The 13107-nt window shown below is 39.0% G+C and overlaps 1 protein-coding gene across 6 annotated transcripts; it reads left to right on the forward strand.

The window, feature by feature from the left end:
* Positions 1-355: 355 nt before the first annotated feature.
* Positions 356-12926, forward strand: LOC128026690 (uncharacterized). Of its 6 annotated transcripts, none has more exons than XR_008186494.1 (4): positions 356-1661; positions 2931-3124; positions 3474-12204; positions 12333-12926. XR_008186494.1 is itself a non-coding variant. In XM_052613961.1 (4 exons), the coding sequence occupies exon 4, from the start codon at positions 5869-5871 to the stop codon at positions 11716-11718; it is 5850 nt and encodes a 1949-aa protein (XP_052469921.1). In that variant the 5' UTR covers positions 356-1661; positions 2931-3124; positions 3474-3632; positions 3944-5868; the 3' UTR covers positions 11719-12926. The 6 variants fall into 6 exon arrangements, 5 of the variants coding, with proteins under 5 accessions (XP_052469921.1, XP_052469928.1, XP_052469931.1 ...); XM_052613961.1 differs by having other exon boundaries at positions 3474-3632; positions 3944-12926; XM_052613968.1 differs by having other exon boundaries at positions 3474-3556; positions 3944-12926.
* Positions 12927-13107: the final 181 nt, after the last annotated feature.

Raw genomic sequence — 13107 nt, forward strand, 5'->3', positions numbered from 1 at the left:
TCCAAGTTGGTTTGCCCTGCCAAAACCAGCTACAAAAGTTCTCTCCCTTAACATCTCTAATAAACTAACACACTCTTACCTTCTGTCCCAGTGTCCGTTTGTTACACAGAGTGCATGCACATTGATTTATTAGTCTATTAAAACTCAAAATTCCAGGAATTCTAAATTGTAGACGGCAAAAATCCTTCTGTATGTTTTTCATATTTATATAATTTCATGTAGGCCTAGTTAACTTAATCTATACCACACAAAGAGTACACCTCACTGTGTTGCGTCTCTTAGTAATGGACGGTGTTCACTTATTGAATGAATCAAGCTGTCTGTAGCCATGCTTCAAGATGAACGCACCTGTAACCCAGTGTAATAATTTACGAAGTGTTTTTTTTATATATATATACATATGTGCATTTCATAAATGTATATGGTTTTGGATAAGTTCTATGTTAATTAAGTTGATATTATTTTTATTTTTGTATTTTTATATTTCTTCTGTTTATCCAATCATATTCACTTGTCCACGTTGGGTGTCCAATCTATGCTCTAGATTAAGGTGAAGGGGGCGGGAATAATTGAGGGCAAAGTTGAACGAGGAAGAATCGGGAAAGCACGAGGGAGAAGAGCGTGCGATCATCTGGTGTTATATTGTTTCACAAAATATATAGTGTAACTAATGCTATAATGTGTTACAATAGTTGATGTAGTTAAGGTGTTGTCGGAATGAGAACAGAAACTGATACTACAGAGACGGGTAAGAATTATTTATCCTCAAAATATTTCTGGTTGTGTTAATTCCAGCCTCCATTTACTAATGCAGCGAATGGACTAATTATAGAGACTGAACAGTGTCTATCTTGCTCGGATGGATTGTGTGTTTAGTTGGCGAGTCGTCAGCATGAGGATTCGTGGCAGTTTCAGATGAGGATGATTACAGATGACTTGTGAGCTAACGTGAGTGCTCGGAATTCCTTTGGCCTTAAGGAAATCGCCGCGATAGTGGAGTTGACGGACATCTAACCTCGTGAGGTGAAACACGCTCTTCTGATTGGATGGTTCAAGGTATTTTTATTTTTTTGTTTGTTGCTCAGTGTTGAGTGAAGCGGTCGTTTGTTTATTTGTTGACCACAACGTACCCCAGCATCAAACAGGCCTGCAACGTGAAAATAACGAACTTTCATATTGATTGAGGTTAAGTGTGAGCTCATAGTGCCGGCTTAGTATGGAATAAAATCACTTTCAAAAATAATCGTACGTAATTCAAAACATTTGTGTGTAATTTTAATATACTCATGCGTAATTTAAAACTATTGTACGTAATTCTGTTTTTTGTCAGAGTTAGATTCCAAAATCTACGGCCACGACAGTTTACAGATACGCGATTTTGTGTGTTTTTTAGAGTACAACTCTAAAATGTACGACTGTGACAGTTTACAGACACGGCGCTTTTTTTCACAATAGCTCTGTTACACACACGACATGCGAAATTACGACCACGAAATGCAGTGTGCGAAACGGCTGTCAAAAATACGTCATCAAGGTCACAGGCATTACTATCCGAGGGAAGATGAATCGATTCAACGAAGTGCGCATGCGCCCCACCAAAGTTTTAAACCACTGACGCCGAAATGGCGGATCAGCAGCCAAGCGCTCACACCTCGTCTCAGGTAAGTTAATTATTATTATTATTATTTTTTAATCTGAAATGTTTAAGCAGGGGTCATCAAACTTGTTCCAGGCGGTCATGAGGTCGGAGCTAAACTCTGAAGGACACGGGCCCTCCAGGACCGAACTTGACGACCTAAGGGTTAACGTTAGTTATAACTAATAACAGAGAGTATCAGTATTACAGAGATAGTAATCGTTTGTTAACATGGACAAATGGTGCATAGTCTAATTAAATATGTGCTAATTTGCATAAATACCACAACAGATCTAAACATTGGGTCTAGCCAGGTGAAAATGTCTTGTTAAATTTTGTTGACAAATAACAGTAAAATACCTTAATATTAAGATCTGAGTGGAACCCATTTAGGCTACCCATGAGCATCAATACAGAGAGGCAGGAAGAAGTACTTTGGTTCCTACTTAGGCTGGTTCCTTTATTAATTTTTAAGAGATTATATTTGGGGCTGTTTCTGGGGGACGAGTCTGAGGCAAGAACATGAGACAATAGTAAGGAGAATGCAGAAGACAAAAGGTAGGCAAAATAAAAAGTAAATTTCCAGAAACAGTCCCACGGACCAAACTAATAAAGGCTGGTTTCTAAAGTACTTCTTCCTGCCTCTCTGTATTAATGCTCATGGGTAGCCTAAACTGGTTCCATTCAGACCTTAATATTAAGTATTTTACTGTTATCAACAAGATCGAACAAGACATTTTCGCCTGGCTATACCCAATGTTTAGATCTGTTGTGGTATTTATGCAAATTAGCACATACATACAGAAAGAAATGACTGTGTAAGTTAAATTGTTTTTAAACCATTGATTTATCTCTATCAACATAATCACACACAATATTGTAGTAACAAGATGTTGTAATCTTTATTTGCTGGAAAATGACAATCAGTCAAGTTTGTGTTTTAAGCACATCTGACACATCCCTACAACTGAAATGTAAAGCAGAACGAGCTCCACTTGCAGGTTATTGTAGAATAGGTGAGCACACTGCCATATGCATCATTTATTTTTGCACTGTTAATCAATTTTACACTTTCACTTAGTGCAGGTTAATTAAGGAAGATACTGTACTACAGATATTTAAATCCTTTTTGTATGTACTCCACTTCTTCACTGCCTGACCATCATCTTAATGTTTATGCAGTTCAATGTTTTTATTATTTTTTATATCTAAAGCACCTTGTTCGGTAAGTATTTAGATGTTTTTCATATCTGTCACGGTCTAAGCATGATCTGTTTCTGTTGTTCTGATGAAGGAAGCTTGTGTTGGGGAGGATTCAGTGTCTGCTGAGAATCATGTGAATGTGCTACAAAGTGAAACACATCCAGACACATGGCTGTCAAAGAACACACGACAGGAACATTCTCCTGGAGACGCTGAGAAAGCACGGAAGGAATGTCTGAGGAGGATGTACTCAAAAAATACACATACTTCAGGACACCTACTGGAGTGAGTATATTAAAGAAAAAAACTCATCAACTGTAAAATATCTTGCTTCAAATCTTTTCAGGTAATATTCTTCTGTACCTTTTTAGCCCATCTGTTAAAAATTTAAAGCAATAGTTTTAGAAAACAATGTAAGATTTATCAGTGTATACAAGAACATGAAATGCATCGTATATTGTGAACCTTATACATTAGCTTCTGATTGTTTCTGCAGTTCTGCAGTGTATGTAGCTCCACTGTCTGAGCCAAAGAGGATGCAACAGAATCTGATGAATCTGAAAAGTGTTTTATTTTTTTCTCTTTATTATTATTGTTATTGTTGTTATTATTCTTTTTATTTATTTTATGAAAGGGGGACCCGTCTACACCTTTCCTACCATACACCTGATGGATACTGACTGTAAAATGGCAATCACAGGAGGAGGGCTCAGTGTGGTGACAGAGACTTGTTATAGCTCTTATATGTCATTGCTCTTTTTGTTTTTTGATTGCTTCAACTCTGTCCTCATTTGTAAGTCGATTTGAACAAAAGCATCTACTAAATGAATAAATGTAAATACTAGTATAACCTGTGGTACAGATGAGTGCCAGTCGACTTATTCCTGATTCCATTCTTTTAGAAACCATGCACAGGAAGCATATGTGCTTTTGTTACTCAGTGAATAGTCAGTAGTACAGTTGTATTATAATATAATGGAGAAGGGTCTGGCTGCAGACTTGCACTCTCAGACACTTGCGCTTCTATTTTTTATTGGATATTTTATTCTACTTATTGGTTACTTCTTGTTTGAATCTCTCAACATTTGTTTTTCTCTTGTGTAGGTATGGTTGACTGGAAGTCTGTCAGTCCAGATGTGAGGAGGACACACAGAGTGGAGCTGGAGCTCAGCAGATGTGTGATGCTGTAGATACTGTGGTCTTGGAAAGAAGGGCATCTTCACAGCTTTCTATTCAGACAAAGAGTTTGCTGGATTCTGTTCTATGGACTGCTACTACAGAATGAATTAATGAATGAGTGATCTATCTATCTATCTATCTATCTATCTATCTATCTATCTTTTTACTTGAATTGGTGACTGAAACTGAAAGCTAAATAAATGTTTTAGTGGATAAACCTGTGTCTGTTTGCTTAATTGGTTAATGTCACTTAAAACAATGTTACTAAACTCTTCTGACTAATTTTTAAATTTATTAGTGTTTTTTTTTTTTTTTTTTTTTTTTTTTTTTACTAATTTTTCTTAATCAGGCAAAACCTAGTTTTCTAGTGTAACACTTTACAATAAAGTTAAATTTGTTGACTGATGTATTAACTAACATTAACTATGAATAATGCATTTGATACAGTATTTATTAAACTTTGTTAGTTTATAAAAATACAGCTGTACGTTGTTTGTTCTTCTTAGTTCACTAATGTTAACAAATACAGCTGACTTTAAATGACTTTAACTTAAGAACATCAATTGCGACTAACCATCAAAAACAATTGTAATCTGTTTTTGATTATTGATAAACTAAGACCTAAAAGTGTGGTGGTGATTACGTCAGTAAGCCGTTTTGAAGGTACTTTCGAAAGTAATTTAAAATAATATTATTTACATCATTAACGCTGTTTTTACATTGGATACATTTAAATTGGTTTTATAGGATTATGTGTTTAATTTATCACTTTCTATGAATCAATAGCGATTAAGAGTATGACTCTTCGTTGAATCGATTCATCTTCCCTCGGATAGTAATGCCTGTGACCTTGATGACGTATTTTTGACAGCCGTTTCGCACACTGCATTTCGTGGTCGTAATTTCGCATGTCGTGTGTGTAACAGAGCTATTGTGAAAAAAAGCGCCGTGTCTGTAAACTGTCACAGTCGTACATTTTAGAGTTGTACTCTAAAAAACACACAAAATCGCGTATCTGTAAACTGTCGTGGCCGTAGATTTTGGAATCTAACTCTGACAAAAAACAGAATTACGTACAATAGTTTTAAATTACGCATGAGTATATTAAAATTACACACAAATGTTTTGAATTACGTACGATTATTTTTGAAAGTAATTTTATTCCATAGCTTAGTATTTGTTTGAAGAGTTTATTAAGTTTGAGTAAGAGTTTGATGACTCAAATTTGAAGTATAACAACAGAGGGGAACAAATATCCATTTACAAAAAGAGTGAATGTGAAATGTGTACTTGATTTTATTGTTTTATTCATTTGTGTGAATTTGTGAAATTCATATTGCTTATTTAAATAATTTTATTTTACATTTGGAAAAAATCCTGAAACGTGATCATTTTACCTTTTATCCAGTAAATTGTTATTTACAATCTACTTGAGTGTTTTCCGTTTATTATTATTTGAGTTAAAAAGAAAATATAAATATACATTGATATTTCTTTGATTGTTAAAACAATTGATTTATTTACAGAAGTTAAATTCTTATTCATTATTATTTGAATTTATTTTAAAGATTAAGGGACCCAAGGAACTAAGTAACAAACACAGTTACATAGAACAAGTTGAAGTGAGTAAATAAGAACACTTAGCTCACAATATTTGATAAACCAAAGTTTATTCATACGAACTCAGAGCGCACCATTATCTATCTATATAGGAAAGGGAAAAAAGCGCTACATAAATTGGAGGCACCGCTGGGATCCTTGCGTGTTCCATTACAGTTGTGTGTTGTAAAAAAAAAAAAAAAAACAAGAAACAAAAGTCTCCGCCTTCATCTTATTAGCACAGTGTGGCCATGACTGCTTACTCTATATATCCTGGTCTGGTGGATGAGCTTAAAGGATGGTGTCGAGGAGAAATGCTTAATGAGGCACATGCGCTGATGGTCATTGTCCCTGAAGATGTAGAAATTTCTCAAATAGAAGACACCCTCCAATCTGTTAAATGTCTGGGACGAGTGCGTGTGAGAGGACGCATGTACAACAGTAAACTGGATAGTTTGACTGTTTTATGTGAATGCAAAGAAGTTGTAGACTTTTCTAAAGTCCCTCCTGACATACTACCCACAGGCGGACTTGTAGCCTGGCCGATTGTCATGGTGACACAAAGTCCAGTATCCCCAAGTGCTCCCTCTAGGGCAGAGCATTCATCTACCGCTGTGGATGATGGCAACATTCAGGAATTGTTGGGTGCACATGATGGCTCGGCTGAGTCCATTATTCGTGCCGTGGGGGATCTACTGTCTAAAATAGAAAAACCAGTTAGTGATAGCAGCAGTTATCGCCGCCTCCGTGTTTTTTCTGGGACTGTGCCAACTCCTGCCGGAGAAGAGCCTTTAGAACATTGGCTAGAACAAGCTCGTCTTATGGTTGAGGAAAGCGATTGCTCAGACAAAGAAAAAAGACGTCGGATTATGGAGAGTTTACGAGGGCCAGCCTTGTCAATAATAAAAGCTGCTCGTGTAACTACTGCTGATCTCAAGCCAGAACAATGTTTAGAGGCCATTGAAAGTGCCTTTGGTTCTGCTGAATCAGGGGAAGAGCTGTATATTGCTTTTCGGTTGATGCAGCAACAGCCAAGGGAAAAACTGTCCGATTTTTTAAAAAGATTAGAACAAGCATTGACCAAAGTCATACAGCGAGGTGGTCTGTCGGTTGCAGCTGCAAACCGTGTAAGAGTGGAACAGTTACTTCGTGGAGCAGTGGCTGCTGATCTTATGTTAGTTAATCTTAAACTGAGGGAAAGGAAGGAAAATCCTCCATCCTTTTTGGAGTTGTTGAGTGAGATTCGCAGTGAGGAAGAATATGAGGCATCAAGGGCTAAGCTAAACTCCACTGTGCATAAGATCCAGGCTAAAGCAGAGGTAGACAATAAGCAGACAGAAATCCAGACTTTAAAAACTGAGTTAAAGGAACTGAAAGCCATGTTTGCTTCTATGGCAGCCACCCAGCATGGAACTGTGAAAGAAGAGACATCTGCTGGTTCAAGTATGAAAACTACAACCTTTGAAAGTTGTCCAGACCCTGAAGTGACTGCGCTGAAAAAACAGGTCAAAAGATTGCAGCAGAAAGTTCAAAGTAAAAAGCCTATTGCCTCTGTGGCCTCCTTGCCTGTGGAGACTTCTAGAAATTTCCCTGGTACATATAAGCCAACAACGTACAGTGATTCGGAGGAATATTACTGCTACCGCTGTGGAGAAAGTGGACACTTCGCCGCAAAATGCAGAAATGCTGAAAACCAAGCAAAAGTTGTTCGAAGATTAATCCAGTCACTGAAAAAAGCCAAAAGTAGAGACTTGCTTTCATCTGAGCCAACATCCAGTACAACCAACTGTTCAGTAAAAAGGAGTGCTGTAGACATACAAAAGCAAAGGCACCTTCCAGAAGGCTTGGTTGGTCCAATGTCTGTTGTTCAGCTAAAGGTGAACGGACATGAATGTGATTCCTTATTAGACAGTGGTTCACAAGTAACCATCATCTTCGAAGCGTGGTACAAGCAGCATCTGTCTGATGTTCCAATTCACCCAGTCACAGGTTTGGCAATTTGGGGTTTAAGTGAGTCCAGCTACCCTTACTTGGGTTATGTGATGGTAGATGTTGAGTTCCCTGCCAAAATCACAGGAACTCATGAAACCCTTTCAGTCTTGGCCTTAATCTGCCCGGGACCATGTAGTCCAGATCAAACACCAGTTATTTTGGGTACCAACGCTAACCTTTTCAAGCGTTTGGCTCGTTTGTGTAGAGAAAGTGCTGGAGTGGACATTGCACAGACATTGGGCATAAATGTGGATTCAGTTTCCGAAGAATTGTCATGTGACCCTGCTAGGATCTCTGGTGAAGACGAAGGAGTGGGCAGTGTAAGGTGGCTTGGTCCTGGCCCTTTGTCCTTGTCCCCTGGAGGGGATTGTGTGGCAATCTGTAATGTAGAGTTAAATGAACCATTAGGAGAAGAGGTTCTGTTGGTAGAGGCTTCTCCAGATGCCACTCTGCCAGTTGGAGTGTTACTGCAGCCCATGGTAGTGCCACATTCTGAAATGGATGTTCACCATTTTCCAGTACTGATGCACAATGAATCCCTGAAGGACACAGTGATTCCAGTAGGAACAGTGGTTGGTCACTTGTATTCTGCAGAACCAGTAATATCCACCCCAAAGACAGGAGAGTTTGATACAAACCTCATTAACTTTGGAGATTCCCCAATTCCTGAGACATGGAAGCAGAGGTTAAGGCAGGCATTGTCGGAAAGAGCTTCTGTGTTTTCACTACACGAGTGGGACGTGGGTTTGGCGAAAGGAGTGGAACACCATATTCGGCTATCCGATTCTAGGCCTTTTCGTGAGCGCTCTAGGCGTTTGGCTCCTGCGGATATTGATGATGTTCGGAAACACATTCAAGAGCTTATGAAATCTGGCATCATCAAGGAGTCACGAAGTCCCTACGCCTCCCCTATTGTTATCGCCCGAAAGAAAAATGGAAGTGTAAGAATGTGCATCGACTATCGCACACTTAATGCTCGTACAGTGCCTGACCAGTATACTACTCCTCGCATTGACGATGCACTAGACTGTTTATCAGGGAGTAGATGGTTTTCCGTCCTTGACCTCAGAAGTGGTTATTACCAAATATCTATGTCTGAAGAGGATAAGGAAAAAACTGCTTTTATATGCCCCTTAGGATTCTATCAATTCGAGCGTATGCCACAGGGCATTACTGGGGCACCCGCGACTTTCCAACGCTTGATGGAAAAAGCTGTGGGGGATATGAATCTGATTCAAGTCCTTGTATACCTGGATGACCTGATTGTCTTTGGGAAGTCATTGGAAGAGCATGAAGAAAGACTTCTGAAGGTCTTGGACAGACTAGCACAAGTGGGACTAAAAGTGTCATTGGACAAATGCCAATTCTGCCAGACCAAGGTCAAATATGTTGGACATATAGTCTCTGCCGAAGGCGTTGCAACAGACCCTGATAAGGTCAAGGCAGTCAGCACATGGCCGCAACCAACAGACCTTAAGTCCTTGAGATCTTTTCTTGGCTTCTGCGGATATTACCGTAGGTTCATAGCCAACTACGCTGCGATTGTCCGACCTCTTACTGAGCTTACGAAAGGTTATGCCCCTACCCAGCGAGGTAAAAAGTGGGAAAAAGATCGATCTAAGGCTTACTTGAAAGAGTCGGAGCCTTTCGGAGACAGATGGAACCAGTCATGCTCTGATGCCTTTGAGCAGATAATTCAGTGTCTTACTAATGCTCCAGTCCTAGCTTTTGCAGACCCCTGCAAACCCTACATTTTGCATGTAGATGCCAGTCTAAAAGGGCTAGGTGCTGTATTATATCAGGAGCATTCATCTGGTCTGCAGCCTGTGGCATTTGCTAGTAGAAAACTGAGTAATTCAGAGCAGAAATATCCTATACACCAGTTGGAATTTCTTGCTTTGAAATGGGCGGTTGTGGATAAATTCCACGATTACCTATATGGAGCTAGATTCACAGTACGTACGGATAATAATCCACTTACGTACGTTCTTACGACAGCTAAACTCAGTGCCACTGGACATCGTTGGCTGGCTGCTCTATCCACCTACGACTTTGATGTGTTGTACAGACCAGGCAAGAACAATACTGATGCAGATTTACTGTCCCGTAATATGGCAGATGAGGAAATAAGAGAGGGTTGGCAAAGCATCTCTGAGACCGATGTAAGGGCCATATGCCAGGAAGTTCATGTTGACTTAAAGCTCAGCAAATCACCTAGGTATGTAGAGCAACTAGCAGCCTCACCTGAGTGTATTCCTGATGTGTATGCTTTCCCTGTTCAACTGGAATGTGACTTCTTGGACCAGAAATCCATAGCTGATTTGACAAGAGCCCAAAAGAATGATGTTGTCCTGAGGAAAGTAATTGAAGCTTTAAAGCAAGGGACGTGGCCTACTGAGGTAAAGGTGAATTCTGAGTTGTGGCTTATGAAACGTGAGAAGAATAGGCTTCTAATTAAAGAAGGTTTGCTTTTCCGATGCAGTCAAACACCCTCTGGAGAAGAAGTTTCCCAACTTGTCCTACCTACTGAATTCAGGGAGGATGTGTGCAGGTTGTTGCATGATGACATGGGTCATCTGGGTGTAGAAAGAACCACAGATCTCATCAGGAGTAGATTCTACTGGCCCAAAATGGCCTGCGAGGTGGAACAATACATAAAGAATTGTGGGGAGTGTATTACTCGCAAGACACCATGTAGTAAAGCAGCTCCTTTGCACCAAATTACCAGCAATGGACCGATGGATCTGGTCTGCATTGATTTCCTCTCACTTGAGCCCGACTCAAAAGGAATAAGTAACATCTTGGTAGTCACAGATCATTTTACACGGTACACCCAGGCGTTTCCCTCAAGGAATCAGACAGCTCGCACTGTAGCCAAGATCTTAGTGGACAAGTATTTTGTGCATTATGGCTTACCTGGGAGGATCCATTCCGACCAAGGGCGAGACTTTGAGAGTAATTTAATCAAAGAGCTCTTGCTTCTGTTGGGGATTCGAAAATCACGTACCACTCCGTACCACCCTCAAGGTGATGCTCAGCCTGAGAGGTTTAATCGTACCTTGCTCTCGATGTTGGGAACCTTGGGACATGAGAAAAAACGTCAGTGGAGTCAGCATGTGGGGTATCTGGTTCATGCCTATAATAGCACGAAATGTGATGCTACAGGGTACTCTCCCTACTATTTAATGTTTGGAAGGGAAGCAAGACTCCCTGTTGATCTTTGTTTCCAAACATCTGCTGAAGGAACAGAGGAAAGACAACATTTTCAGTATGTCGCCAAGCTGAAAAAAGATTTAAAAGAAGCTTATCAACCAGCCTCAGAAGCTTCAAACAAAGTGCATCAACGAAACAAAAGAGCCTATGACAGCAGCATTAAATTCCAGGTCTTGGATGTTGGTGATAGAGTGTTGTTGAAGAATCTGGGACTGAGAGGAAAACACAAGCTTCAGAGTCGATGGAGTTCTTTGCCATATCTGGTAGTTGACAAAATGCCTAACTTACCAGTGTATAAGGTGAAACCTGAACGTGGTGGAGGTGTCAAAACTATACATCGAGATCACCTCTTACCGATTGGACAGTCTGTGAGAATGCTGGAGAGTCCAGGTTATGCATTACCTGAAAAGACAAGAAAACATTCAAATTCAAACCAAACACACAAAAAAGTGCAAAAAGAAACCCAAAATCACTTATTTGAGATGACAGAATCCTCAGAGTCAGAATGTGAAAGGGTTAATGTGCCTTACCAGAAATATGTGCACAAGTTGCTGAAAAATAAGAGGACCAGGGACAGATCTCCTGATAGCGATGGAAATGAGCAAGAAGCTGATGATACTGGTCATGAGGAAAGTGATCAGGCTGAGGAAGAGTGGACTGAAAATGATAATGTTGCTGAATCTGAGTCAGACTCAGAAGTTGAATCAGACACTGTGACTGTTTCTGAAAGGAAGTGTAAAAAACCAAAAGCGGTTATGCCTCCTAGTCAGAGAGCCCATAGTAAGAGACCTGTGAAGCCTGTTATAAGACTCACTTATGACGAACCAGGAAGAAGTAGTGACCACCCAATTGAAATTGTCCATAGAGGGGTCATTATAAGACTAGGTCAGAGTTAAAATAACTAAATGAACAACCAAGTATAGACTGTAAAATTTTGATTTAAATGTCTGATGAGGCCATTCAGACAATTGGAAAGGGGAGGGTGTAACCCAGTGTAATAATTTACGAAGTGTTTTTTTTATATATATATACATATGTGCATTTCATAAATGTATATGGTTTTGGATAAGTTCTATGTTAATTAAGTTGATATTATTTTTATTTTTGTATTTTTATATTTCTTCTGTTTATCCAATCATATTCACTTGTCCACGTTGGGTGTCCAATCTATGCTCTAGATTAAGGTGAAGGGGGCGGGAATAATTGAGGGCAAAGTTGAACGAGGAAGAATTGGGAAAGCACGAGGGAGAAGAGCGTGCGATCATCTGGTGTTATATTGTTTCACAAAATATATAGTGTAACTAATGCTATAATGTGTTACAATAGTTGATGTAGTTAAGGTGTTGTCGGAATGAGAACAGAAACTGATACTACAGAGACGGGTAAGAATTATTTATCCTCAAAATATTTCTGGTTGTGTTAATTCCAGCCTCCATTTACTAATGCAGCGAATGGACTAATTATAGAGACTGAACAGTGTCTATCTTGCTCGGATGGATTGTGTGTTTAGTTGGCGAGTCGTCAGCATGAGGATTCGTGGCAGTTTCAGATGAGGATGATTACAGATGACTTGTGAGCTAACGTGAGTGCTCGGAATTCCTTTGGCCTTAAGGAAATCGCCGCGATAGTGGAGTTGACGGACATCTAACCTCGTGAGGTGAAACACGCTCTTCTGATTGGATGGTTCAAGGTATTTTTATTTTTTTGTTTGTTGCTCAGTGTTGAGTGAAGCGGTCGTTTGTTTATTTGTTGACCACAACGTACCCCAGCATCAAACAGGCCTGCAACGTGAAAATAACGAACTTTCATATTGATTGAGGTTAAGTGTGAGCTCATAGTGCCGGCTTAGTATTTGTTTGAAGAGTTTATTAAGTTTGAGTAAGAGTTTGATGACTCAAATTTGAAGTATAACAACAGAGGGGAACAAATATCCATTTACAAAAAGAGTGAATGTGAAATGTGTACTTGATTTTATTGTTTTATTCATTTGTGTGAATTTGTGAAATTCATATTGCTTATTTAAATAATTTTATTTTACATTTGGAAAAAATCCTGAAACGTGATCATTTTACCTTTTATCCAGTAAATTGTTATTTACAATCTACTTGAGTGTTTTCCGTTTATTATTATTTGAGTTAAAAAGAAAATATAAATATACATTGATATTTCTTTGATTGTTAAAACAATTGATTTATTTACAGAAGTTAAATTCTTATTCATTATTATTTGAATTTATTTTAAAGATTAAGGGACCCAAGGAACTAAGTAACAAACACAGTTACATA

The sequence above is a fragment of the Carassius gibelio genome, chromosome A2 (assembly GCF_023724105.1).
Source record: "Carassius gibelio isolate Cgi1373 ecotype wild population from Czech Republic chromosome A2, carGib1.2-hapl.c, whole genome shotgun sequence".
Lineage (NCBI taxonomy): Eukaryota > Metazoa > Chordata > Actinopteri > Cypriniformes > Cyprinidae > Carassius > Carassius gibelio.

Coding starts and splice junctions, on each gene's coding strand:
- LOC128026690 (XM_052613951.1), top strand. CDS start 5,869: ATGACTGCTTACTCTATATATCCTGGTCTGGTGGATGAGCTTAAAGGA.